The 24,703-nt window shown below is 46.2% G+C and overlaps 1 protein-coding gene across 3 annotated transcripts; it reads left to right on the top strand.

The window, feature by feature from the left end:
- The first annotated feature begins 2,948 nt into the window (after positions 1–2,948).
- On the top strand, positions 2,949–23,037 carry LOC136640465 (zinc finger protein 250-like). Of its 3 annotated transcripts, XM_066615620.1 has the most exons (7): positions 2,949–3,042; positions 6,448–6,530; positions 6,895–7,021; positions 7,676–7,786; positions 8,037–9,050; positions 10,731–10,782; positions 13,265–13,957. In XM_066615620.1, exons 2-6 carry the CDS (start codon positions 6,507–6,509, stop codon positions 10,733–10,735), a joined length of 1,281 nt encoding a protein of 426 aa, XP_066471717.1. In that variant the 5' UTR covers positions 2,949–3,042; positions 6,448–6,506; the 3' UTR covers positions 10,736–10,782; positions 13,265–13,957. The 3 variants fall into 3 exon arrangements, with proteins under 3 accessions (XP_066471717.1, XP_066471719.1, XP_066471718.1); XM_066615622.1 differs by lacking the exons at positions 10,731–10,782; positions 13,265–13,957 and adding an exon at positions 20,697–23,037 and having other exon boundaries at positions 8,037–9,055; XM_066615621.1 differs by lacking the exon at positions 2,949–3,042 and having other exon boundaries at positions 6,461–6,530; positions 6,935–7,021.
- Positions 23,038–24,703: the final 1,666 nt, after the last annotated feature.

The raw sequence follows: 24,703 nt of genomic DNA, 5'->3' as shown, positions 1-24,703 counted from the left end.
TGAGGAGGAGCTCGGCTGGTGCTGCAGCTTGAAGGCTCTGCTGAGTCCTGTCTGTGCTCAGAGGTACAAGAGGCGCCTCCTCTACACACAGCAGCCCCCCCTGGGATTGTCGTAGCCCTGCTCCAGTACTCCCTTTGCTCTCCCCCTCCAGGATCACTGAATGGTTCAGGGCGTTTGGGCCTCTTCAGCCTAGAAAAGAGGCGCCTGAGGGGGGACATGATTGAGACATACAAAATTATGCATGGGAAGGACAGAGTGGATAGAGAGATGCTCTTTACACTCTCACATAACACCAGAACCAGGGGACATCCACTAAAATTGAGTGTTGAGAGAGTTAGGACAGACAAAAGAAAATATTTCTTTACTCAGCGTGTGGTTGGTCTGTGGAACTCCTTGCCACAGGATGTGGTGATGGCATCTGGCCTGGACGCCTTTAAAAGGGGATTGGACAAGTTTCTGGAGGAAAAATCCACTACGGGTTACAAGCCATGATGTGCATGCACAACCTCCTGATTTTAGAAATGGGTTATGTCAGAATGCCAGATGCAAGGGAGGGCACCAGGATGAGGTTATCTGGTGTGCTCCCTGGGGCATTTGGTGGGCCGCTGTGAGATACAGGAAGCTGGACTAGATGGGCCTATGGCCTGATCCAGTGGGGCTGTTCTTAGGTTCTTGGAACATACCAAGATCCAGGTCTACAGAGCTTGCGTCCTGAGTACACTTCTGTACTGCAGCGAGTCATGGACTCTTCGCTCACAACAGGAGAGGAAACTGAGCGCTTTCCACATGCGCTGCCTCCGACGCATCCTCGGCATCACCTGGCAGGACAAAGTTCCAAACAACACAATCCTGGAACGTGCTGGAATCCCTAGCATGTATTCACTGCTGAAACAGAGACGCCTGCGTTGGCTTGGTCATGTCGTGAGAATGGATGATGGCCGGATCCCAAAGGATCTCCTCTATGGAGAACTCGTGCAAGGAAAGCGCCCTACAGGTAGACCACAGCTGCGATACAAGGACATCTGCAAGAGGGATCTGAAGGCCTTAGGGATGGACCTCAACAAGTGGGAAACCCTGGCCTCTGAGCGGCCCGCTTGGAGGCAGGCTGTGCAGCATGGCCTTTCCCAGTTGGAAGAGACACTTGGCCAACAGTCTGAGGCTAAGAGGCAAAGAAGGAAGGCCCATAGCCAGGGAGACAGACCAGGGACAGACTGCACTTGCTCCCGGTGTGGAAGGGATTGTCACTCCCGGATTGGCCTTTTCAGCCACACTGGACGCTGTGCCAGAACCACCTTTCAGAGCGCGATACCATAGTCTTTCGAGACTGAAGGTTGCCAATACAAAAAAAAAAAAATGACCCCTCCAGGATCACTGAATGGTTCAGGAATCACTGAATGGTGATCCTGGAGGAGAGTCCTTGCAAAGCGCATACCAATACTTGTTGCAGGGGACCTGTACAGAAGGAAATATATATCTGTGTCCAATTACATTCAAGCAGGCTCCATGATCTGATAAAGGAGAAAGAGAAACATACCAGCTGCATTTGAAATTAATGTTGCCACAACAAGGGATTTCAAGCCTTGGTCCTTGCAAAAGTTCAGACATTATCTACTGCCTTTAATTTCAAGCCAGAGAGCTTGCTTATGGGCCTTATGTTTGACACCCCTGCTCTAGTCCATCATTCTCCTCTCCTTCCTCTTTGACTTCCTCTTTCACAGCAGAGGACCGGAAGAGCAGGGCTTGACACATTGCCAGGTAAGTGGGGGCAGCAAGTGACATGCCACCTGAGGTGCTTGCTGGTCTTGGACAAGCCTTACTTGGAGAGGAGTTTAAAAAACCCTTTGTACTTATCTTGGCTCTATTTATACACTGTAGAGGTGCTGTAGTAATAACAAATTTCAACCCATTGAAATAGCCATTGACAGGTACATCACTTTTATACACACCCACATTCTCAGAGCCATAGTATTTAATAGAAGAGGAAGAGAACCCACTCCTTCTGGTGGGAAGTAAATCCACCATGTATAGGGATAGTTATGGATAGAGAAACAATTGAAAAATGGAGTTTTTGCTGCTGCTGTAGCCAGTACTGTATGGCTGGCCCAACCATAAGGCCAACTGAGAGTGGTGTAGTAGTTTGGGAGGTGGACTTAGACCTGGAAGATCCAGGTTCAAATCCCCCTTTAAGCCATGAAGCTTCCTGGGTGACCTTGGGCCAGTCACTTTCTCTCAGTCTCTCCCTACCTCGCAGGGTTGTTGTGAGGACAAAGGAGGGGAGCAGCTGCATACACCTCCCTGAGCTCTTCGGTGGTATAAAACTATGAATAAATAATAATAATAAAAATATGGTGGGACACGCATGTCCATCTCTGTCTGCCTACTTCTCGTTCCACTCCCTGGATGCTGCCTCTGGTGTTAAGGAGATCTTGGGCAGGCCCTGTGGTGTTGTCATAGTCCAGTGTTTCTCAAGATTTGTCCTCTGCCATACCACTTAACATGGTCCACCTATACGAAGTACCACCATACGGTTCCTTCTGGGTTGGGAGGCCAGATGCAATGTGACAAACACCAGGAAGAGGCTCAGGGTGCGCAGGAGGGCTTTTTCGAGCACGGAAAAACATGCTTAGGAGCTCTGCCTGCTGAGCCAAGCCTCCTACCACTGTTTGTTGTGTCACGTCCCTGGTCTCTGCCACGCGGCAGGGGTCCCATGAGTACCACCAGATACCACTTCAAGTACCACTGGTGGTATCTGGACCACTGGTTGGGAAACACTGTCATAGTAGCATCATTTATTCATCCTGCATTACACTGATGCTGATGGAGCCAGCTGATTTTTTTTTAAAACTGAAAAGACTGCAATTCCCAGAAGCCTCTAGGTTTCCAGAGCCAGGAGGACTACAGTTCCCAGTCATTGAGGGGGCTTTTCCTGCCAGAAAGAGGGGGCTCCTTCTTCTCAGCTGTGTTGCAGAAGAGTCTGATCAGTGTCTGCCTGGGGAAGCCTGAAGAGGACTCAGCATGGAGAGAGGCTGTGCTTGCAGGGGGGTGAGGAGGAGGCAGTGGAGGCATTGCACATGAGCCTGGCTGCAGCTGTGCACAGTGCGGGGGTGGGGTGGGAAGCAGTGGGGCTGCTGGAAGACAGGAGGGAGGGCTCTGCCACTGGTCTGCTTGAGCCCAGGGTCTCTTTGGGGAGGGGACACAGGAGATCTGGTTGCATCTGGACCCTCCTTTATTGCCTTTGGCTTGGGAGTGGTGGAGGAAATGCTGGGAGACAAAGCCTGCCAGGGAAGAAACAAAGGCTTGGGGCACTTAGCTGCTGCTGCATCCAGCCAAGTCGCTCCTGGTCCCTGCAAGAGCTGCTGCCATGCAAGCCTGTCCCTGTTGTGGCCTTGGTTGCCCCTTGGGCAGGAGCTGCTGAAGGCAGCAGGGAGACAGGAGGAGGGATATGTGAGCAGAGGGGGAAGGAAGGCAGGCTCTATGCAGCTGCAGTGCAGATAGGCTGGGGCTGCAATCCTATCCACACTTACTAGGGAGTAAGCCCTACTGACTAGAATGGGTCTTACTTCTGAGTAGACATGCATAGGACTGGGCTCTGGCGTCACTTTCCCTGTGCACCTTTGCACCTGTTGAACCCCTGAAGCTACTTCCAAGCAGGGTCAGGGAACCCTTGGTTCATCACGCTCCCAATAAGGGCCCATGAGAGAGGGGTAAGTGGTATCCAGGCTCAGCCGGGGGCCTAGGAGCCAAAGGAGGGGCTCAGACATTTCCTGGGATCTTACATTTTCCTATCTCAGCTGGACTCAAAGCCCATGTGTGATGCTGGGTGCATGACTGCGGTTGCTACCAAAGGCCATATGCGCTGGGCTAAGGAATGCATATGTGATACTCCTGAGCACAGTGTCACATCTGGGAGGAAACAGGTGTGCTACACTAGCTCTTTGGCGTGTAGATCTACTTACCATGAAGAGGTGTATAGGAGCTCAGGGGCGCAGCTGCAGGGCCACAGCTGCAGAAGTACATTTGGGTGCACACTTTTCATTCTAGTGCCAGCCTAAATAAGATTTTCTGCAATGATTTTCTATATTTAAAAGATTTGAGAGAGACTTGGGAGTGCATTTGGTTTCCCATATTACTGTATCTAGTCGCTAATACTGCACGGACAGGTAGACCTGTGCTCTGCAGTGGGAAGCCCAATAGACCTGGGCTCCAAAGACTTTTCTGGCTGTTGCCACCCTCCACCTGTCTTGTTTTACCCCTCCCCCCCAGCGTTCTGCTCACCCTTGTCACCACGCTCTCATGCTCTGTTTCGTCCGCTCCCCCTTTGGGAAGGGGCCCAAAAGAAACTTTGAACCCCCTGATAAAATTCCTTTAGGAGGCCCTGCCCCAAAGCGTCTGTCTGTTGCTCCCACCAGCAGCTACTCTCCAGGGTCTATTCAGAGGTCTTTCCCAGCACTGACCTGAGATCCCTTTTGCAGGGAATATCTGATATGATGACATGCTTTTTGAGCATTGGAACAAGGCTGGTCGTTCACAAGGGTGACTGAGGCTGAAGACTCAGACCACAGACTTGCACAGGAGGGCCCAGCTCTGCCCACTGGCCTCTGCTGGTGTTGCTCCTACTGGATCGGAAAAGGAAGAGGGGGACAGAGAGAGGAAGTGTACAGGAGAGTAGAGTGGTGAGCTAGAGCATCTCTGGGTATATCCTCTCCTCCCTTCCTTATCTGTTCCAACTGCCTCTTCTTTTTCCAGTCCAAGGAATAGGAGGAACAGAGACTGGCACATCACAAGGGGAGGCCTCTGGTATAGCAGTATAGGTTTGGGCTGATCCTGTAGTGGAGGTCAGTTTGTTTGTTTGTTTGTTTGTTTGTTTGTTTGTTTGTTTGTTTGACTTGTAATCCGACTTTCTCCCTGAAGGGCACCCAAGGCAGATTACAACACAAGCCTATGGATGTCTACTCAGAAATTAGTGCCATTGTCTTCAGTGGGGCTTACTCCCAGGAAAGTGTTAGGATTGCAGCCTTAAAGTTCTAAACTGGAATAGCATTCAATGAAGGGGACTGTGGCTACAGTCCTATCTACACTTACCTGGGAGTAAGAGCCACTGACTATAATGGAACTTACTTCTGAGTAGACATGCATAGGATCTGGCTCTGTAGTTCATGAAAATTTATTCTAGAATAAGTTTGGTAGTTTTTTATAAAAAAATTTTATCAAAAAAAATTTTATCCGAAAATTATTTGATTTTTCTCTGTAAAACGCTTTGTGAACTTTTCATTGAAAAGCTGTATATAAGTACTGTTGTTAATAATAATAATAGTCTTTAAGATGACCCAAGACTTTTGCAGCAGCAAAAACAAACCAAATGTCTCCTCTGGAATAGGTTAATAAACTGGCAGTTGGGGTTGAAGCTTTGAACTGATCAGGATGACATGCAAAAAGCTGTCTGGACTGGGTGTAATGTTTAATCTATACAGTACGAAGTAGCTGTCTTTCCAGAGTCATTCTTGGATAATAACACAACTTGATACCGCAAGTCAATATGGAGATTTTATCAAGGCTATTGAGTGATGAAGTGAACCTATTTGAAAGGCAGAGCAATTGAATCTCAAAATTTAAGCAGCATAAATGCTGCTAGTTACTGGAAATGTTTCATACAGGAAATGGAGATACTTAATTGTGTGGATTAACCTGTTTCTGCCTAACCCACAGGTGTACACATTTGATGCCTGTTGCATATATGCAATGTTGGGCAGAAATGGCTTAAACTCCAAAGAAGATGACAAAATGGTGGCATTATTTTTCAACACTGCAGTCAATGAAACCATCTCACTGTTTAGCCACTTGTCAACCCAATCCTATGCATGTCTACTCAGAAGTAAGTCCCATTAGAGGAAAGTGTGGATAGGATTGCGCTGTCCATCTGTTAGATCAGGGCAATTATGAGCTGATAATTCCACCTTTTCAATACCACCATTTACCAGAGAAAAATGAGGTTTTGAAAGACATAAGTTTCATACAAGTTACAAAACAGAGGTTAAAACACTTTCATTTTACAAGGCAGCACTAGAAATTTGAGTCAGACCTGTAAGTTTTAAAATTATCAGATTCTCTCTCTTCCAGAAGAGAGACTCTTTTCCATATATTCATTACCCTTCAGCATAACATGCTGCCTCTGAATCTGGAGATACTATGCAGTCATGTGACCAATAGCCATTAATACCATTGGTCAATACCATTAGAGCCATTGGTTTAATCCTCTTTTCAGGTCGTCTACACTGGTGGCTGTCAGTACATCTTGTGGCAGTGAATGCCACAGATTAATTTTGCACATTAGAAATAAAACTTCTTTGTTTTTAAGATGCAGTGATGTAGAAAAAGTGTTTTACTAACATGTCCTTTGTTTGCTTTGCCCTTCTTTCAACCCCTCACCCCCCCATCTTCACCAAGCAGAATGCAGAATGACATCCACAATATAAACTGTACTGTCTCCTGCTTCTGAGTCTGGAGAAATGGCTGTGGCAGAGAAGGTGCAGGTAGGAGTTGATCAGGAAGCAGCTGGAAGGTTTGGATGGGAAAGAGAAGAGTATAAATGTGCTCTAGGTAATCATACACAAATGGAGATGCTGGGTTCTAGAGCTGGGAGATGCTAGAGCCCTCCCAATGCTGGGTTCTGTGCTGATATTCTAGGACCTGTCTTACCTGCTGTCTCATTTTTTGAAAACATGGGACACCCATTCAGAATCTTCTTCCCAAATGAAAGGGATGTAAAATGCCCCTTTCGGACTTCAGGAAAGGTTCTCCCTGTGAAGGTTGACTCTTGTTCTACACTAACGGTAAAGCACCTGAGAGTGTTTCTGGAGAAATGGAGACGGAGGGAAGATCTTGTTGTTCTTGCAGGTACCACTGACCTTTGATGATGTAGCCATCTATTTCACAGAGGGCCAAGGAACTCTGCTGGATCCAGATCAAAAAGCTTTGTACAAGGAAGTCATGATGGAGAATTACACAAATGTGACCTCATTGGGTAAGACAGTTGCATCCTCAGCAGGAGTTGGAATACAATATTTTGAAGCATCTCTCTGTACTTGTATATATTTTAAGAAAGATTCATCCCCTCTAATGGCATACTTGTTGGCCACAAGTCAACCAAGAATAGTACTTAGTTAAAACAAAAATTAAAAAGGAGACTTTTTAAATATTTAACATCTTTTAAATATTCTATCTGGATGCAGTGAGTGGTGTTTTAATGCTGAAATTCAGTGATTCCCAAACTTTTAAGCACCCAGACCCACTTTTTAAAATGACACTGTCGAACCCACCTGGGTTTACCAGACTTTTAAAAAAAGGAGATCTGGAAAGAAATATTTATCTATTTATAAATAGGTAATAATAACCAGAAAAAACACCCTCAAACATTTATCTCCCTATATTTACACATGCTTGCAAACTGCAGGAGCTGAGCTCTCAGGGTAATTAGCAGCTACAGTATCTGATTTTTGCATAGTCTCAGAGCATGAGGCAATGATCTTTCTATCACCCTTTGGCAACCCATCAAAAATCAGGTTGCGACCCACCAGTGGGTCCCGACCCACAGTTTGGGAACCGCTGCTGTAATTCATGTCAGGTCCATGCCAATTTCCTGATTATGCTCCACATGTTCTCTTTCTTTCCTGGGAAGGGTTTCCGGTCTCCAAGCCTGATCTCATTGTTCGGCTGGAACAAGGGGAAGAGCCATGGGTACTGGACCCAGAAGACTTAGATGAAATGCAGACCTCTGACACCGGTTCAGGTGAGAGGGCAGAGGAAACCAGCTGACAAATACATTTCTTAGTGGTGGTGCCTGATATCTAGAGTGCCAGCCCCAGTCATTTCACTGAAAAGGAGAGGATATGTCACCTAGAGCGCATTGCATGGGTCTCATTTTCAAGCTAGGCTGTTCAGTCCATTTAGCCACATCTCTGTGACTTCCATCTCTGGTACCAATTCTTCTGTTCTCTCTGGATTGAAACCTTTCTCAGTTTTGCTCTTTATCTCACCAGGTGACTCTTGGAATGAAGAGATTTGTGCAGATTGTGGGATAAGTTTTACTCAGAAAGCAAACCTTATTAGACATCAGAGAATTCACACAGGAGAGAAGCCCTATCAGTGCCTGGAGTGCGGGAAACGATTTGCTTGGCAATTATTTCTGTTCAAACACCAGGAAATGCACATGGAAGAGAGACGCTATAAATGCCTGGAGTGTGGGAAATATTTTGCGGACCGTTTATCTGCTGCAAAACATCACCGATTCCACACTGGAGAGAAACCCTTTAAATGCCTGGAATGTGGAAAAGGCTTTTCTTATCCCTCAGACCTTATGAAACACCAGAGAGTCCACACGGGAGAGAAACCCTATAAATGCCTTATCTGTGGGAAATGCTTCGCTCGACGCTCAGACCTTGTGAAACACCAGAGAGTCCACACAGGAGAGAAACCCTATAAATGCCTCATCTGTGAGAAGTGCTTCGCTCATCGCTCTGTTCTTGTAGAGCACCAGAGAATCCACACAGGAGAGAAACCGTTTAAATGTCAGGAGTGTGGGAAGTGCTTTGGTCATCGCTCTCATCTGGTGGAACACCAGAGAGTCCATACAGGAGAGAAACCCTTTAAATGCCTGGAGTGTGGAAAATGCTTTGCTCATCGCTCAGCCCTTGTGGAGCACAAGAGAGTCCACACTGGAGAGAAACCCTTTAAATGCCTAGACTGTGGGAAATGCTTTGCTCACCGCTCGCATCTTGTGGAACACCAGAGAGTCCACACGGGAGAGAAACCGTATCAGTGCTCGGAGTGTGGGAAGTGCTTTAGTCAGCAGTCAAACCTTGTGAATCACTGGAGAGTCCATACGGGAGAGAAACCGTACCAGTGCCAGGAGTGTGGGAAATGCTTCACTCAGCAAGCAAACCTTGTGAGTCACTATAGAGTCCACACAGGAGAGAAACCGTATCAGTGCTCAGAGTGTGGGAAGTGTTTCACTCAGCGATCAAACCTTGTGAATCACTGGAGAGTCCATGCAGGTGAGGCATCTTCTAAATGCCTGGGATGTGGAAATGTTCAGACAAGTATCTCCAAACATGAGAGTGAATGGGAGAAGTACCTCAGAGCCCAAACCTGAGCTCTGCACGCTGGCTTACTGCCAGTGTGCACTATTGCAAACATGCCATAGAGCATGTTTTTGCAAGTGGTGGAGAGGTGGGCAGAGGCAGGGAGGAGGCATTCCAGGGCGGGGGGGGAGATGCGGGGAGGGCAGGGAGGAGGTGTTCTGGGGGGGAGGAAGCAGGGCGAGAGGTGGGACTGGTGTAGCTCAGCTCCACTGGATCCTGAGCTCTGTGTCCGACTGAGTGGCCCGACGTGGAGGCTCTTGATTCTATGGCAGCCCAAGGGCCGCTGCAGAATCAAGTAGTCCCATTGTGGGGCTACTTCCCTAAGTCCCCTTCCCTCAAGGAGCCGCTGATGGCTGCCCTGTTGCACATAGGATGCAGCAGCAGCCATTTCAGTGCTGCAGCAGTCGTGGCGCAATGGACAGCATAGGATTGGGCTGCCAGAGTGTTTGCTTTCCTTGCTTTCCATGCAGAGACCAGAGCTGACTGGGGACGGCTGAATTATACAAAATGACATATGAAGCTGTCCTATGAGACCATCTAGTCTAGGTTCCCTTGGTTTGGTCTGAAGGTACATAAAGGCTGAAATCCTATGCACGCTTTCCTGAGAGTAAGCCCCATTGAAGACGATAAGACTTACTTCTGAGTAGGGAAGTTTAGGATTGGGCCCAAGGTCACCTTGCTGCAGCTAATCAGTGTGTGATCAGCTAATCACTGTGTGGTCAGCTAATCAGCTAAGTGTGATCAGTGTGGGAACCCCATATGCACTGCCCTGTGTTCTAGCATGGAAGAAAGGTGGTGTATTGAGTCCTAATAAAATAAATAAACACCATAAAACTAACCCAGAAATAATATTTATTATTTCCTAAGTGCCTAAGAAAAAGGGTGATGTACAATACAATGGCAAAGCCCTGCCCATTTGTTTACAATCTGAAGATTATCTACTTGCTTGGGAAGTGGCTCTCTAATTGGGGATCCAGGGCTGGCCCATTCATGAAGTCAACTGAGATGGTTGCTTCAGGCAGCAGAATGGTGGAAGAGAGTACCCACCACTATCTGTCCACTGGACTCCACTGCTCCTCCTCCTCTCACTCCATGGATTAGAAAAGAAGAGGAAAGTGAAGTAGAAGAAGTGTGAAGGAATGGAGAGTGTATATCCACCCTTTCCACTCTACAGAGTGCTCAAGGCAGCCTATGCTATATAAAATTATACATCTATATACTGTACACTATATAAAATTATAACAGACATGGTTGGCAACCTTCAGTCTCGAAAGACTATGGTATAAGCCTACAGCACCTGATATTCCCAGATGGTCTCCCATCCAAGTATTAACCAGACCTGACTCTGCTTAGCTTCCGAGATCAGACAAGATCAGGCATGTGCAGGGTAACAGTTAACAGACATGCAAGTACATAAAATCTTGAAACAACCATGAACCAGAATGCATGACATCTATCATCTAACAACAAACACAGAATCTTTGTGCCCATAGATCTGTAGGGCAAACAGGGCCATCCACAACAATACCCTGTAGCATCAGTCACAAATCCATCTATGCCACTTATGATTCTTTAATCTTTTTTTGTTTCTAGGTTGACTGAGGTGATGTTCTGGTTGTATAGGACTATGATCTACATTGTCAAGGTAATTGGTAATTTTTTTGAGTGTCAAGGTTACTTGTATACAAGTGCTTATAAAATTTGGAGAAATTGCTCATTAATTATTTTAATGCCAAAACATATACTACATTTATCATTTTGTTCACAGCCAATATTCTATGCTTTCATTACTGCTGTGTGAGGACAGCTAGCCCAAAATCTATTTTTCCCCCACATTCACAAATGGATCAATTGAGAGGTATAAATATTCTTAAAGAATTCTTTTAATGGATTATCAGTTTGTGTGCATGTGCAGACTCTCCTTGAGGATCTTCCCCCCAAATCTGCCTGTTAATGTTAAAATTATGATTAATTGAACAGTATATACAAACACTGTATATACAAACTGGGGCATCAGGACACCCCAGCCAGGGAAGCCCTGTCTCTGCCCCCTTAAGGGGTTGGGGGGAGGGGTTAAGGCAGCAACATGATTGCACCACTGCTTGGGGTAAAACATTTTTTTAAAAACCTGAGGCAGCACCAGTGTCCTGGGGGGTCCAGGGAGCCTGTAGACCCCTCTGCAGGGCTCCTTGCACCTCCAAACAACAAAAAATAGTAAAGAACGGCCACTTCAGGTTTTGTGACAAAAACCTGCCTCAGGTAAGTTAAAAAAAAACCCTTTTACAGCAGTGCAATTGCAGAGATAATACCACTGCCTTTGCCCCCTCCCCCCGGAACTTACAGTGGTTCCCAAGCTGCATTGCACTGCCGCTTTAAAAGGTGGCCTCAGGATGAGACAGGCCATGTGAGCAAAGTAGAGGAAAGAGTTTTCTCTTTTGCAACAGAGGCCTGCTTGGGTGGTTGAGTCTAGATCAGTGTTTCCCAATCTTTAGGAGCTCACAGACCACTGAGGTAAAAACTGGAATTGTTGTGGACCACACGCAACCCCCAACACACAAAAAACACAATTAAATTTGTAATAATTTGAGAAATTTATTAGAGATTTATTAGTTTTCTTCACTATAGAGAAGATGTGTGGGTTGCTGCTTTTGTTGCTGACTGTGTGCAGTCTGTTCTCCGCCCTCTCTGGTGATCCGCCATAGGGAAGCATCTCCTGAGCAAGCATTCCCCATGGATTACCAGAAAGGGCAGAGAGCAGATCAGCCACAGCCACAGCCAACACTTGAGTGCCAGCTGCTGCTGTAGGCAATCTGTTCACAGCCCTCTTTGGTGGTCCATGGGGGAGCACTCACTCTGTGAGATGCTGGAAGTGATCGAAGGGCATTTATTTTCTGAGAACTTGTGGACCACCTGTGGTCGGGAACCAGTGATCTAGATCAGGGGTCTCCAAACCCCGGCCTGGGGGCCAGATGCGGCCCGCGGCGAGCCACTATCCGGCCCGCAGCCAGCCTCTTGTCCCCTGAAAACCTCTGGCCCACTTGGCCAAACATGACTGGAACTGTGCTCTGGTTGCGTCTGGAGGGTGTTAAAGGGCCAGAGAGGTTGAATGAATGATCCCATTCATTTATTCACTCATCTAAGTTCCATCTCTAATTTATTTAAATAAATATAATATTTAAAAAATTTTTCCCAGCCCTCAACACCGTGCCAGATATTTGATGTGGCCCTGTGGCCAAAAAGTTTGGAGACCCCTGGTCTAGAACAGAGGTGTCCAAAGTTTTTGGCAGGAGGGCCACATCAGCTCTCTGACACTGTGTCGGGGGCCGGGGGAAAAAAGAATTAATTTACATTTAAAATTTGAATAAATTTACATAAGTTTACATAAGTGAATATATTAAAGATGAACTTAGGAATGAATGAAGGTCTTGCAATAGCTCAATGCCTATAAAAGGGGTTGGCCTTTCCTTTGCTGCCGCTGCTGCATCACAGATGTGAAAGAGCAAGCAGTGGAGGGAGCTCTCATCCCACAGCTCACCCGAGAGGTCAGTCACCCTCACGCTGAGAGAAGTTGCGTTGGGCCAATGCGGGTTTTAACAAATCTCTGGAGGGCCAGAGGCTCATTGGAGACTGGGGGCTCCCTAAGGGCCGCATTGAGGGGCCTTGAGGGCCACAAGTGGCCCCCGGGCCGGGGTTTGGGCACCCCTGGTCTAGAAGATATCCTCAGGAATCTGAACAGCCCTAGACTCAGACAGATTAATAACCAGAGACAGACACTATTTTCTGCTCAATTGTCATCATTTCTCCAATTTTTGCTCTGGGCTTTTTAATGGAATTATAAGCAATAAATAGTTGAGTTCTGAGAAGTCTGGTGTGTGCTGCTGTTGTCACAAATCCAAAATGCATATCTCTGGATCAACCAGCCAGTCTAGTTAGGACAAGCTGAAGAAGAAGCTGGTAATGCCTGCTGAATGGCCAACAGTGTGGGTTTGGTGGGTGGGAATCCTGCCTGCCTGGGGCAGGGGCTTCATTTCAACAGCCCGCTGATTATTTTGCTTCGTGTATTTTGCCTCATTATCCTTTCCCTTTCCCATCAATCTGAGTGAGCAATTCTCCGTTTTTCGTTGCAGCCATCACTCTGAAGAAGAGGCCGTCTCACTGAAGCATGGACTGCAGCTTATTAGAGAATCAAGCCTTGCAAAAGCCCTTAGGAGTTGCATAGGAAAGAGAACTGCATGACTGATTTGCATGTGGGAAAAGGTTGGGTGTTGGAAATACAGGAAAACTCTGCATGAAATGAAAGCCCTGCAAAAATAATTGTTAACAGCCCTACTGGTTGATGCAAAAAGTCCACATAGTCCCAGAGTGGGACTAGTCTTCCCAGAGTGGCTTCCCAGAGTGGCCAGTCTCTGGGAAACCTTGAAGCACAGTGTTAAGGTATGTCCCACTCTCACTGTTGCTCACCAGCATATGGTATTTAGAGGCATTCTGCTGGTGAACCTCAAAGCGGTATATAGCCATCATGACTAGTAGCCATTGATTGACTTGTTCATGAATTAGCTTTTCTCAAACTGTGGGTTGGGACCCACTAGGTGGGTCGCAAACCAGTTCCAGCTGAATCCCCATTCATTTCAATATCTATTTTATTTTTAATGTATTAGACTTGATGCTACCATGGTATGTGCCTGCATTTGGGGAAATGTTACAGATCTATACTTTTAACAGGCTACTATGTATATGCTTTTAACAATGCTAGTCAATGGGGCTTACTCCTGGGTAAGCGTGGATAGGATTGCAGTTTTGGGGGGGGGGGTGTTGTGGAATTTTTTTGGTAAACAGATCTGCAACTGCTTGTAAGGGTTAGGAGAGTTCGTCTTTATTTTCAATAATTTTTTAAACTTATGCTTACAGTAAACTTTTAATTTACTGATTTGATTTGATTGAATTGTGTTTGATTTGATTAGGGTATTAAATGTCACTTCTGGCCATGACATCACTTCTAGGTAAATGACATCACTTCCGGTGGGTCCCAACAGATTTGTCATTCTGAGATGTGGGTCCTAGTGCTAAAAAGTTTGAGAACCATTGCTCTAATGTGCAAGCTCTCTTTCTCCCACAGCCAGTGGTGCAATATGTGTTTGAACAGGATTTGAAACCAGGACTTTTCACACCCAATCCTTGCCTGAGACCAACAAGGCTGCCTTTCAGTTCCTTGAGCACGGAGAAAAACCCTGTTTCAATGTTTTAATATTGAATTCCCAACAGAACCCATTGAGCAGCCTCTCCGAAATTCATTTTAAAATGTCCAGATCATTTGGGAAAGGAGTAAAGAGCTGTAAACTGCAGTGGAGTGCGTCCCATGATAATTTTGTATGGCAGTGGCCAGCCACGAAGAGAAGTCTGGTTTGGATTCCAGCATACAAGATGTTGTGCATTTGAGGCTTGCTTTACTATTTAACTAAACTTTAATCCTATGCACACTAAACTGGGAGCAAGTCCTACCAAATGTTTTGGGATTTACTTCCCAGTAAACATAGATAGGCAGAGTGGACTGCAACTGAGTACTAATCAGTTTCATTGCACTTATTCTAATGCTTGTGGCATCTTAGTCCTCTTCAGACGCTTGTGCTCTGTGAACAGAAAATGCACGACGGGCACTGTGAATGTGCATGCCAACCCTGCCCCTGCTCCCATTGCATTCAGCGTTTCTATGTAGAGATGGATGCTGAGCACGGAGAGAAAAGGGCATGTACATCTTCACAGTGTGGGACTAAACAGAGCACATGTGCTCTTCACAGAGAGCAAGTGCCTGAAGAGAGATTGAAAGACACATTTATCATTGCATCTATTTCACGGCCTGCACACACATATACACAGAGGGGAACAAAACTGTAAAAAGTAAGGCCGCACGGCTGTGTTATGCAAGAGATATAGTCTGTGACAATTCTATGTAACACATAAGGCAAGATGCTTACATGTGATAAAGCATTTTCCATCTTGATCTAGGGTAGCATGCTGTATAATTCTTTTGATAAATGCTTATTTGATGGCCTCTTCTGTTTCTTCTAAATAAACTTTTTGTTTATGATTTTCATTTTGCCCCGGCTTGTTCAAAAGTTCTGGCCTGCTACTGTGAATTAGCAGTATTTAATTCCTTGCTAGGTGTGTGGATGGCAAGGCTGGAAAAGTCCCTCTCTTACCTCCTTCAAATCCCTCCTCAAAACCCACCTTTTCTGTGATGTCTTTGGTGCAACCACTTAGGGCCTAATCCTATGGGCCTCCAGCACCTGTGTGGGGTGTCACAAGCATGCCATAAGGCACATCTGTGACATTCAGGGAGGAGGAACCACTGATGCTGGGCCAGTGCCAGTTGCTCCTGGGCCACAGCGCCATGCTGGTGACTTATGTCACTGGTGGTAGTACATTTGCCTGCTGGGCAGCAATGTGGGTTTGCGGGGCAGGGAGAGGAACCAGTCTGGGAGGGGAGTGTTGGGTTGAAAAGCTGGACATGGAGATTCTCCCATCTGTGCCAGCAAAACAGCAAGCGGAGATGCAAGGAGGCCTATTTTGGGGCCAGTGCCTTTCCTCAAGGGAAGAGGACAAAAATCCTCTTCACTGGAGGAGATCTCCGATGGTTCCAGTGGGGCTGCTGGATACAGTGGCAGCCATTTTGGCATTGCTGCACCTGGCAGCACCGCCAGGAATAGGATTGGGCTGCCCGTCCTTCTGACTTACTGCAAAGTAGCCTAAGTACATGTATAAAATAACTGCACTTTCATCCCCATCTAACTTAGTGTTGTGTGAGAGGGAAAAGAGCATCACTCTGTCCATCCCCTGCAGAATTTTGTATGTCTCAATCATGTCCCCCCTCAGGCGCCTATTTTCTAGGCTGGAGTAGCCTTTCGTGATGGCCCATTTTTCACTTACATAAGATCCCCACTGGAGCAGGCCGAAGGCCCATCTAGTCCAGCTTCCTGTATCTCACAGTAACCCACCAGATGCCTCAGGGAGCACACAAGACAACAGGAGACCTGCATCCTGGTGCCTTCCCTTGCACCTGGCATTCCGGGGTAGCCTACTTCTAAAACCAAGAGGTTGCACATAACCATCATGGTTTGTAATCTGTGATGAACCTTTTCCCCAGAAATCTATTCAATCCCCTTTTAAAGGCATCTAGGCCAGATACCATCACCACTTCCTGTGGCAAGGAGTTCCACAGATTCAGGGTGACTGGATGTCATAACTGCAAAAGAGGACAAGGCACCCCAAAATGTAGGACATCCAAGAAAACTGCAGGACATGACAAAATAAAAGCTAAAAACACTCATATATTGATTTCACATGGTTAATTTAAAAACTACATTATTATTAAATTCAAAACTATATTACATATAATTCATTACATATAATTTATTAATTACAAGAAGGTTCTCCGCTGCCTGCTCACAGGGAAAAAGAGGACATTAAAGTACTTTTCCAGGGAAAAAGAGGACTTCTGGTTACCCTGCACAGCTAATTACATGCAGGGTAAAGAAATATTTTCTTATGTCTGTCCTAACACTCCCACTACTCAGTTTTAATGGCTGTCCCCTGAATTCTGGTGTTGTGTGAGAAGGAAAAGAACTAAAATAGACTAAGGGTGCAGTCCTAACCAGCTTCCCACCACTGACTTAGCCACAATGCAGCCCCCAAGGTAAGGCAACAAACATGCCCTTAGCTTGAGGGCACCCCCTTGACTACCTCCCCACTGCAGGATGCAGTGCACACCACATTGGCACAGCTATGTAAGTGCTGGAAAGTGGGTTAGGATTGCGCCCTGAGGTTGTGATCCTATCCGCGCTTACCTGGGAGTAAGCCCCCATTGAATAGAATGGGACTTACTTCTGAGTAGACACGGCTATGATCATGCTCTCAGTTTGAAACCAGCTCGTTCCCCTCTTCCCTTTTCATTGAATCTGCAATAATTCCATTTGATGGGTTGGGGGGGCACTTATTTTTCTGGGGTGCTTTCTGGGCACCATCGCAGGTTCCAAAAGCAAAGCGAAAAGCCTACATCGGGGACTGCAGATTTAAAATAGCCCCCCTTTGTTTCCCCCCAACCCTTCCTCATCCATGCACTCCAGCTACAGATTAACCGGCCTTGGGTTTGCCAGTCCCCTGGCCTGACTTCAATCACATGATGGGAAGCGGAAAACAAAGGAAAAGCCGCCTTTTGGGAGGCGGGGGGGGGGCCAAAAGCCCCAACTAGATCTAGGAGCAACTGAGCAGCATTGATTTAAATGCAGCTTCCCCCCCCCCTTCCCCTCCAGTGGGTTTAGGGCATGCATTCAGTTGCAAGCTTTCCAACTGGGAACCCCTTGCAGTGCAAGCCTCTAGAACTCACTGTCTTGCTGCTGCACCCACGATCCAGCCTGGGACTGGGTCCCTGCCTCGCCCCCCGCCCCGCATTCCGCCCCCTTGATGGCCAAGGATCGCACGCCCGGAATGGAGCCTTCTCCTCCTTCCAGGCTGATGAATTAACCCGGAGGCGGAGCAGAAGTGCGCCTGGCCTGGGACGAGCGCGGCTGCCACATTGTAACCAGTGGGGAAAGGCACACAAAGCCTGGGAAATCGGGTAAGGGGGGCTTCTTGGAGGGGGATTCCGGGGGGCTAGAGAAGCTCCGAGGAGCAGGGGTGGAGAGGATCCGGGGACGTGTGAATCTGTCCCAGCTGCTCCAACAAGTTAGGAGCCAACTTTACCCATTGAGTCTCTACTTGGTGTGGCTCGGGCTGCAATCCTAACCTCATTTTCCTGGGAGTAAGTCCCACTGAACACAATAGGGCTTACTTCTGAGTAGACCTGGTTAGGATTTCGCCCTTAGTTAGGCAGATGAGGAACCCAACTTTGCCCATGGGTCGCTACTTAGCGTGGCCCTACTTAATGTGGCTTAGTTAGGCAGGCGAGAAACCCAACTTTGCCCTGTTGGGTCCCTCCCTAGTGTGACTCCCTCTTAGATCTCCCATTGAAGATCTTCTCCCCCTGCAAATACCCCCAAGATATAAATGAGTGCCTTGGCTACACTTCACAGTCATTCTCCTGCTCTTTCCTCTGTTCCCCAACCTGCAGCCTCCTTGTTTGATCATATATTTGATAAAAACAGTCAGATCAAATAACATTTGGACTCTGATTTTTTTTTTTTAAGTGCATAAGGTGGCACTGAAACAGTGGCGTAGCTAGAGGGGGGTGCAGAGCCCTAAGTTTTGCAGGGAGCCTCACTGCAGCATGCAAGGGGCCCCTCCCCCTCCCCTTCTGAGCCATTCCAGGTGGGGGGTGCAAAACGCTGGCTGCTTGCAAGCTGTGATGAGGCTCCCTGCAAAACTTCATGCCCTGCACATGCCTGATCTTGTCTGATCTTGGAAGCTAAGCAAGGTCAAGCCTGGTTAGTACTTGGGTGGGAGACTGCTTGGGAATACCGGGTGCTGTAGGCTTATACCATCGTCTTTCGAGACCGAAGGTTGCCAACCATTTGCACCCCTTCTGGCTACGCCACTGCTTCTACTGAGTCAGACCCATCTTCCATCTAGCTCAGTATTGTTCGCATTGGCTAGCATCTCCTCTCCTGGGTTTCAGGCAGGACTTTTTATGTGCCTTACCTGGAGATACTTCCAGCGATTGAATCTGGATCAAGGTGTTCTTCCACTGAGCTGTGCCCTCACCCCAACATGGTGGAGAGGCAGTGGAGAACTTTAAAAAAAAAAGTGTTGTAGTGGTTCCAAGGTGAATATACTGATATTGACTATGGCCAGTGGTTCCCAAACTTTTTCAACTGGCAGCTCCCTTCACCTGCTCAGCCGTTGGTCGTGGCTGCCCATTAGGGTTACAATTCTATGCACTGTATAGGGCAGTGGGTTTTTCATGAGGATTCCGCAGCTCCCCTGGCTGATTTCCCCTGCTCCCCAGGGAGCCACAACTCACAGTTTGGGAACCACTGGGCTCTAGCAGAAGCTTTTATGGGCCAAAGCATGCATTGGAGATGTGTGAGGTTTTCCCTAGATTGGATAGTGGGCATATCCTAAAACTGGAAAAGAAGCAGAAGCAAACAGCATTGTTTTCAGTACTTATCAGTGAATTCTCTGATCAGCTCCTTGGGACACCTCTGGGGCTCAGGGCTTGGTTTCTGCCCTTGTAAATCTTGGCTGATAGAATCAAAGACTCCATGTTTACACCCACTCCCCAAAACTAACTTCCTTGTTTTTAAACTTTCCCCCGCATGGATGATGTGACTCTTGCTCTACAGAGAAGCAGCAGGGATTGCTGGGTTCAAGTGAAGACTGCTCCAGGAAGAGGCACCATGCAGGACAACCATGTCAATGTCATCTCCTTGGGTAAGGTTTCCTTTCCTGTCTCCTCAATTAGATAGTGGAGTAAGTAAAGGGCAGGTTTCTTTTCCCAGGCCTGGACATCACACTATCTCACTACATTTGAATCCCAGCATTTGTCTGGTGAGTCCAGGCTAGTGTGTATGGGGTGGTTAGTTTCCTTTTATCTCATCACCAGCTAATCTCACTGCTGTCAGAAGCACAGGAGCAGGCCAGGCCAGCTCATTGGTTCATTGGTAACCCTCCTCATTTTACCTTCTATGTGTGCTTTGAAAGGCTTGGCAAGATGCACCCTTGTGCCACACCTGGTTTCGGATACTTTTTGACAAAGTATCACCCTCTTAACTTTCATATGCAGCCATCCTTACAAATTAATGTGCTTCTGTTGCTGCTGCCCAGGGCCACTTTCTCAAGGATTCCTACCCAGAATATTCAATAAAGCATCACTTCCTGCTTCTGCCCTCATTCTTATTTGGCTTTTCAATACCATCACATGGCAACCTTGTGAAGCCAAACTGAATTGAGGGTAGGAGCAGGAAGTGATGCTTCTTGCCCTCGTTCAGGCATCTCATGGGTAGAAAGTATGGAGAAAATGGCGTTGGGAAGCACAAACTCTATGAGGCACTCTGTGTCACCTTCCCCTTCATTGCCAAAATGGTCTCCCCATTTCACAGCCTTTGAACAAGATGGTAAAACTGAGAGGGCCATTTAGGCTCAGCAAAAGCCTAGACACGTGAACAAGGGGTGTATGTATTCAAACAGGCAAAAAAAACCCACAGGGAATACAGTCCAGCACAAAGTTAGTCATGATCCTGGCTCTGTCAACACAGAACCAAGAAAAGCAAACCATGGTTAAGTGCTAAGTGTTCTTCATGGGGTTAAGTGTTCTTCATGGGTCAACTTGTGTTTTTATTGGTCCTGTTCATTAATGGTGCATTTTGATATCCTCTTTCTAATTGACCATTCAACTTGCTGTGTTATCTGGGTTTTTTTATTATCAGTACTTATTCTTTTTAGAATAAAAAGAATGTTTATTCTATTTTAGAGTGTCTTTGTGTTTTGTTTTGATGGGGGAGGTTGTAAATGATCTTGGGATATTGCAGAAGGCAAGCTATAGATATTTTACCATAAAGACTGGTTCTTTCCTAAACTTAATTCTCTGTTTCAGGAGGGCATGAGCATGAAAGAATCTACACTGGTGAGAAACCTCATTTCTGCTCCGTGTATGGAAAAAGCATCAGTGACAAATCGGGCCTAGTGCATCGCGAGAGACCAGACACAGCAGAGAAGCGGTATAAGTGCGCCAACTGTGGGAAAGGCTTCAAGAAAAGATCAGCCCTTCTTACCCACGACAGAACCCACACTGGAGAAAAACCTTATACATGCTCAGAGTGTGGGAATAGCTTCAGTAACAAGTCTAGCCTCACTAGGCACAAAAGAAAGCACACTGGAGAAAAGCCCTTCAGTTGCTCTATCTGTGGGAAAAGATTCAGCCAGAGCTCCAGTCTCATCAGGCACATGAGAAACCACACAGGTCTGAGGCCATACAGATGCTCGGACTGTGGCAAAAGTTTCAAGCAGAGCTCCAGTCTCCTAGTCCATGGGAGAACCCACACAGGAGAAACCCCATACAGCTGCTCCATCTGTGGGAAACGTTTTTCTCAAAGTTCAAACCTTGTGAAACACGAGAGAATCCATACTGGAGAAAAGCCCTACAGATGTTCAGACTGTGGGAACACCTTCAGCAACAAATCCAGCCTTACGAGACATAAGAGGAACCACACGGGACAGAAACCTTATAAATGCTCACATTGCGGGAAGAGATTCAAGCAGAGTTCAGGTCTTCTTAAACATGAGCGAATCCATGCGCGGCAGGACCTGTCGCAACACTCTGAATCTTTTGCCAGAATCCATCAAAACTCTAGCCTCACTACACGTGAGAGAACCTGTACAGAAGACTCCGTAGAAATACTCTCTCCATAAAAAAAATTCTTTATTCAATAATGTGCAAGAAAATGTTTTTGTCCATTCATTTTTTGTTGTTTTTTTAAATGTTATTTAGGCTGCAATCCTAACCTCACTTTCCTGGGAGTAAGTCCCATTGAACACAATAGGACTTACTTCTGAGTAGACCTGCCTAGGATTATGCCCTTAGTTATTCATGCCTAAAAATTTGCCTTTGTTTTGTTACTTTCTCTCTAATTGTTTGTTTTCAGGGGTTTTCTTCTGTTTTTCACTACATAAATTGTGGTAGCGGCAGGGGCAGCAAAGTGTATTCTGGGAAATGCTTCCTGATGGCCACCATTTTCCTCCCACCATACCCAGGGATCATCTCACTTCAGGGCATTCAGGTTAGAGGGGAAATGATTGTTGCCAATCAAAGTTGCTGTTTTTATAGCAGTCCTCCCCCTAAAGCTGTGGTTCCCAAACTTTTTCAACTGGTGGCTCCCTTGACCTACTGAGCTATTAGCTGTGGCTCGCCATTGTGGCTCACCATCGTACAGGTTATGCCCTGTACATTCTATAGGGCAGTGGGTTTTTCATGAGGATTCTGTGGCTTCCCTGGCTGGTTTTCATGACTCCTTGGAGAGCCACAGCTTTGGAAACCACTGCCCTAATGTGATATCACCAAGACATTTTAGGAATAAACTGGCAGCCACCAAAATGAACTTTGCTGACACCACTACTGCAGACTTTACCAAAAGATATAGTAAATAATAAAGGGGGAGGGGAGAAACCAATGAGTAATGAAAAAGTGACTTTTAAATTACGATTAGCATTGATTTTGGAACCAACTTTTAGAAATGAGCTGACAGGGCGCTGTTTGGTCCCCTTTGCCTTGTCCATTCCAAAATGAATGCACATCCCTCTTGACAATCAAGCTTTCTTTCATTTGAGAGAAAGCTTATTGGGGTGAAACCATTTAAGTGCTCGATTTGTGTGCAAACCAGGCCTGCACAACTTGTGCATCAAGCTAGACATGTTGCACTGGCCAAGTATTGTGACCTGCAAGCTATTCAACAGTCTCCTTGTTGCTTGCAGCCCTGTGCAGGCAGCACAGAATGGGAGCTTTATGGAATCGCTGACGGGCCACCATCCATGACTGGGGGTCACCATGATCAGCTTGGTGGATTACAAGTTCTGCAGACCTGGGGGTGACAAATCCAGAGTTTTAATCCTCCCTACTAGAGAGAACTCTCATTGGAAACAGACCGTGGTAGTAATCATAAAATTTCCAGTGACAGCAAAGCCATTTCTACCCAACGCTGCATATATGCAACAAGGATCAAATGTGTACACCTGTGGGCTGGGCAGAAATGGGTTAAATAGATTCACAGCAGCAGAGAGGAAAAGTCAGAACCTGGCATACACATGACTCATGCTAGAGAGAAAGGACTAGAAATTCTCAGTTCAAGAAATATTATTTTATGTCATTATATGCTAGAATAAATGCCCTATTAAAAATTCTTAATTTTGCCTCTGTTAGGAGCACTAGCCATCGTTGCCTGTGTCTGTAGATTTGACTGCAATCCTATACATTCTTACTCAGTGGAACTCAGTGGAATTTAGTTCTGATTCGACATGCATAGAATTGCACTGTAAGACTCTTTTCGACTATCAGTGAAATCCTTCCTCATAGACAACTAATAAAATTCTAAATTAATGGACATGGGCAAGTATTTTCTTAGTATTTGTTTAAATACATTTATGTCTGTAATCTTATGCATGCCTGCTTGGGAGAAAACTACGCTGAGTAGATTGGGACTTGCTTCCAAGTGAACATGTGTGGGATTAGACTCCACCAGTCTATTTCTTTATTACTGTACCATTTTTAAACCTAGATCTAACCTTTAAGCTTTTAATGTCAATTTTCTGAGTAATTTTCCCACTCTGTGTTCTTGTGTCAGGTGGCCCAATGGTTAGAGATCAGCACTTGGGTGTGGAAGGCCTGGGTTCAAGTCAAGCTTTTCTGCATTCAAATTGGCTTTGGTTCTCAGCTTGTGCAATGGGAATACCCCTGCCCTATCTCACAGGGTTGTTGTGAGGTTGAACATCAATAAAGACTGTAGACATTTTACTTCTGCATATTTTAGTGCTGTGTGTTAGCGGTGTAGAATAGCTTTCTGAATCATTACTGAGGAATGGTTGTAGAAGGAAAATGTATTTTAATACTGGGGGGGGGCAACTGATGATAATAATAATAATAATAATAAATAAACTTTATTTCTATCCCGCCGTTCTCCCCAAAGGGACCCAGGGCGGCTAACAACATATAAAAACAGATTAAAACATAATTTCACAAACAGATAAAAACATATTAAAAACACATTAACAGAAACCATAAAAACAGTAGTCAGATAAAAGTCAGAATAAAAAAGAGCATAAAACAGCAGTTCTTAGAGGAATCAGGCCTGTAAAAAAGCAACTAAGAGATGTATGGAGTGACAATGTCCACATCTTGGCACCCCAGGGTACAAGGCCAGCCCCAAACCTCCCAGTGTCTGAGGAGCCATACAAAATGCTGCTCCTTCCTTTCCTGGTGTTTTGCCAGCCTCCTTCCAGTCAGGAAGCAAGAGGGGCAGCAGCTGTGGGAGTGGTTAGATGGAGGTGGGCACCCCCTTCACCAATCTGCTGCTAGAGGCAACTGTTTCAGTTGGCTTCAGGGATAATAATAATAATAATAAACTTTATTTCTTTAATAAACTTTATTTCTATCCCGCCCTTCTCCCTAAAGGGACCCAGTTATTTATATACTGCCTTTCTGGTCATTGGATTACTCCTCTGACTTTATTCAAGGTGGTTTACATAGGCAGGCATTTCTAAATCCCTCAAGGGGATTTTTATAAACATAGAGGTTCTCTCTTTCAATAACCAACAGCATTTCAGAATGGATCTTCCTGGTTTGGTCTCACTTCTGGCCTCTGGTTCTCCCACGCAGGCTGACAAGCAGCTCCATCTCTCACATGGAGGGCAGCCAAGTCGCTTCTTGCTCACACCAAGAGCAGGTGGAATCACTCAGCTGGGCTTGTCAGCTGCTTCAAGGTCTTGCCATTTTCAGCCGTTCAGGGAGCTGCCGCTGTCCTCGAACTGGCGACCTTCTGATGTTATCTTCGGGCTAACAGAGGCTCTACCTTCTAGACCAGACCTCCTGCCATGGGCCAGCCCTGCCAAGGAGCACTGTCTGTGCAACATTCATCTCTAAAAACTGA

Source organism: Tiliqua scincoides, chromosome 2 (genome assembly GCF_035046505.1).
Source record: "Tiliqua scincoides isolate rTilSci1 chromosome 2, rTilSci1.hap2, whole genome shotgun sequence".
Lineage (NCBI taxonomy): Eukaryota > Metazoa > Chordata > Lepidosauria > Squamata > Scincidae > Tiliqua > Tiliqua scincoides.
The sequence above is the reverse complement of the archived record's forward strand: the minus strand, read 5'-3'. Positions and strand labels throughout refer to the sequence as shown.

Excerpts from the sequence above, each read along its gene's own strand:
- LOC136640465 (XM_066615622.1), top strand. The coding sequence starts at position 6,507 with ATGGCTGTGGCAGAGAAGGTGCAG. Across the intron at positions 6,531-6,894 it reads CTGTGGCAGAGAAGGTGCAG|GTACCACTGACCTTTGATGA; the intron begins GTAGGAGTTGAT and ends TTGTTCTTGCAG. Across the intron at positions 9,056-20,696 it reads GGAGAGTCCATGCAGGTGAG|AAACCTCATTTCTGCTCCGT; the intron begins GCATCTTCTAAA and ends TACACTGGTGAG.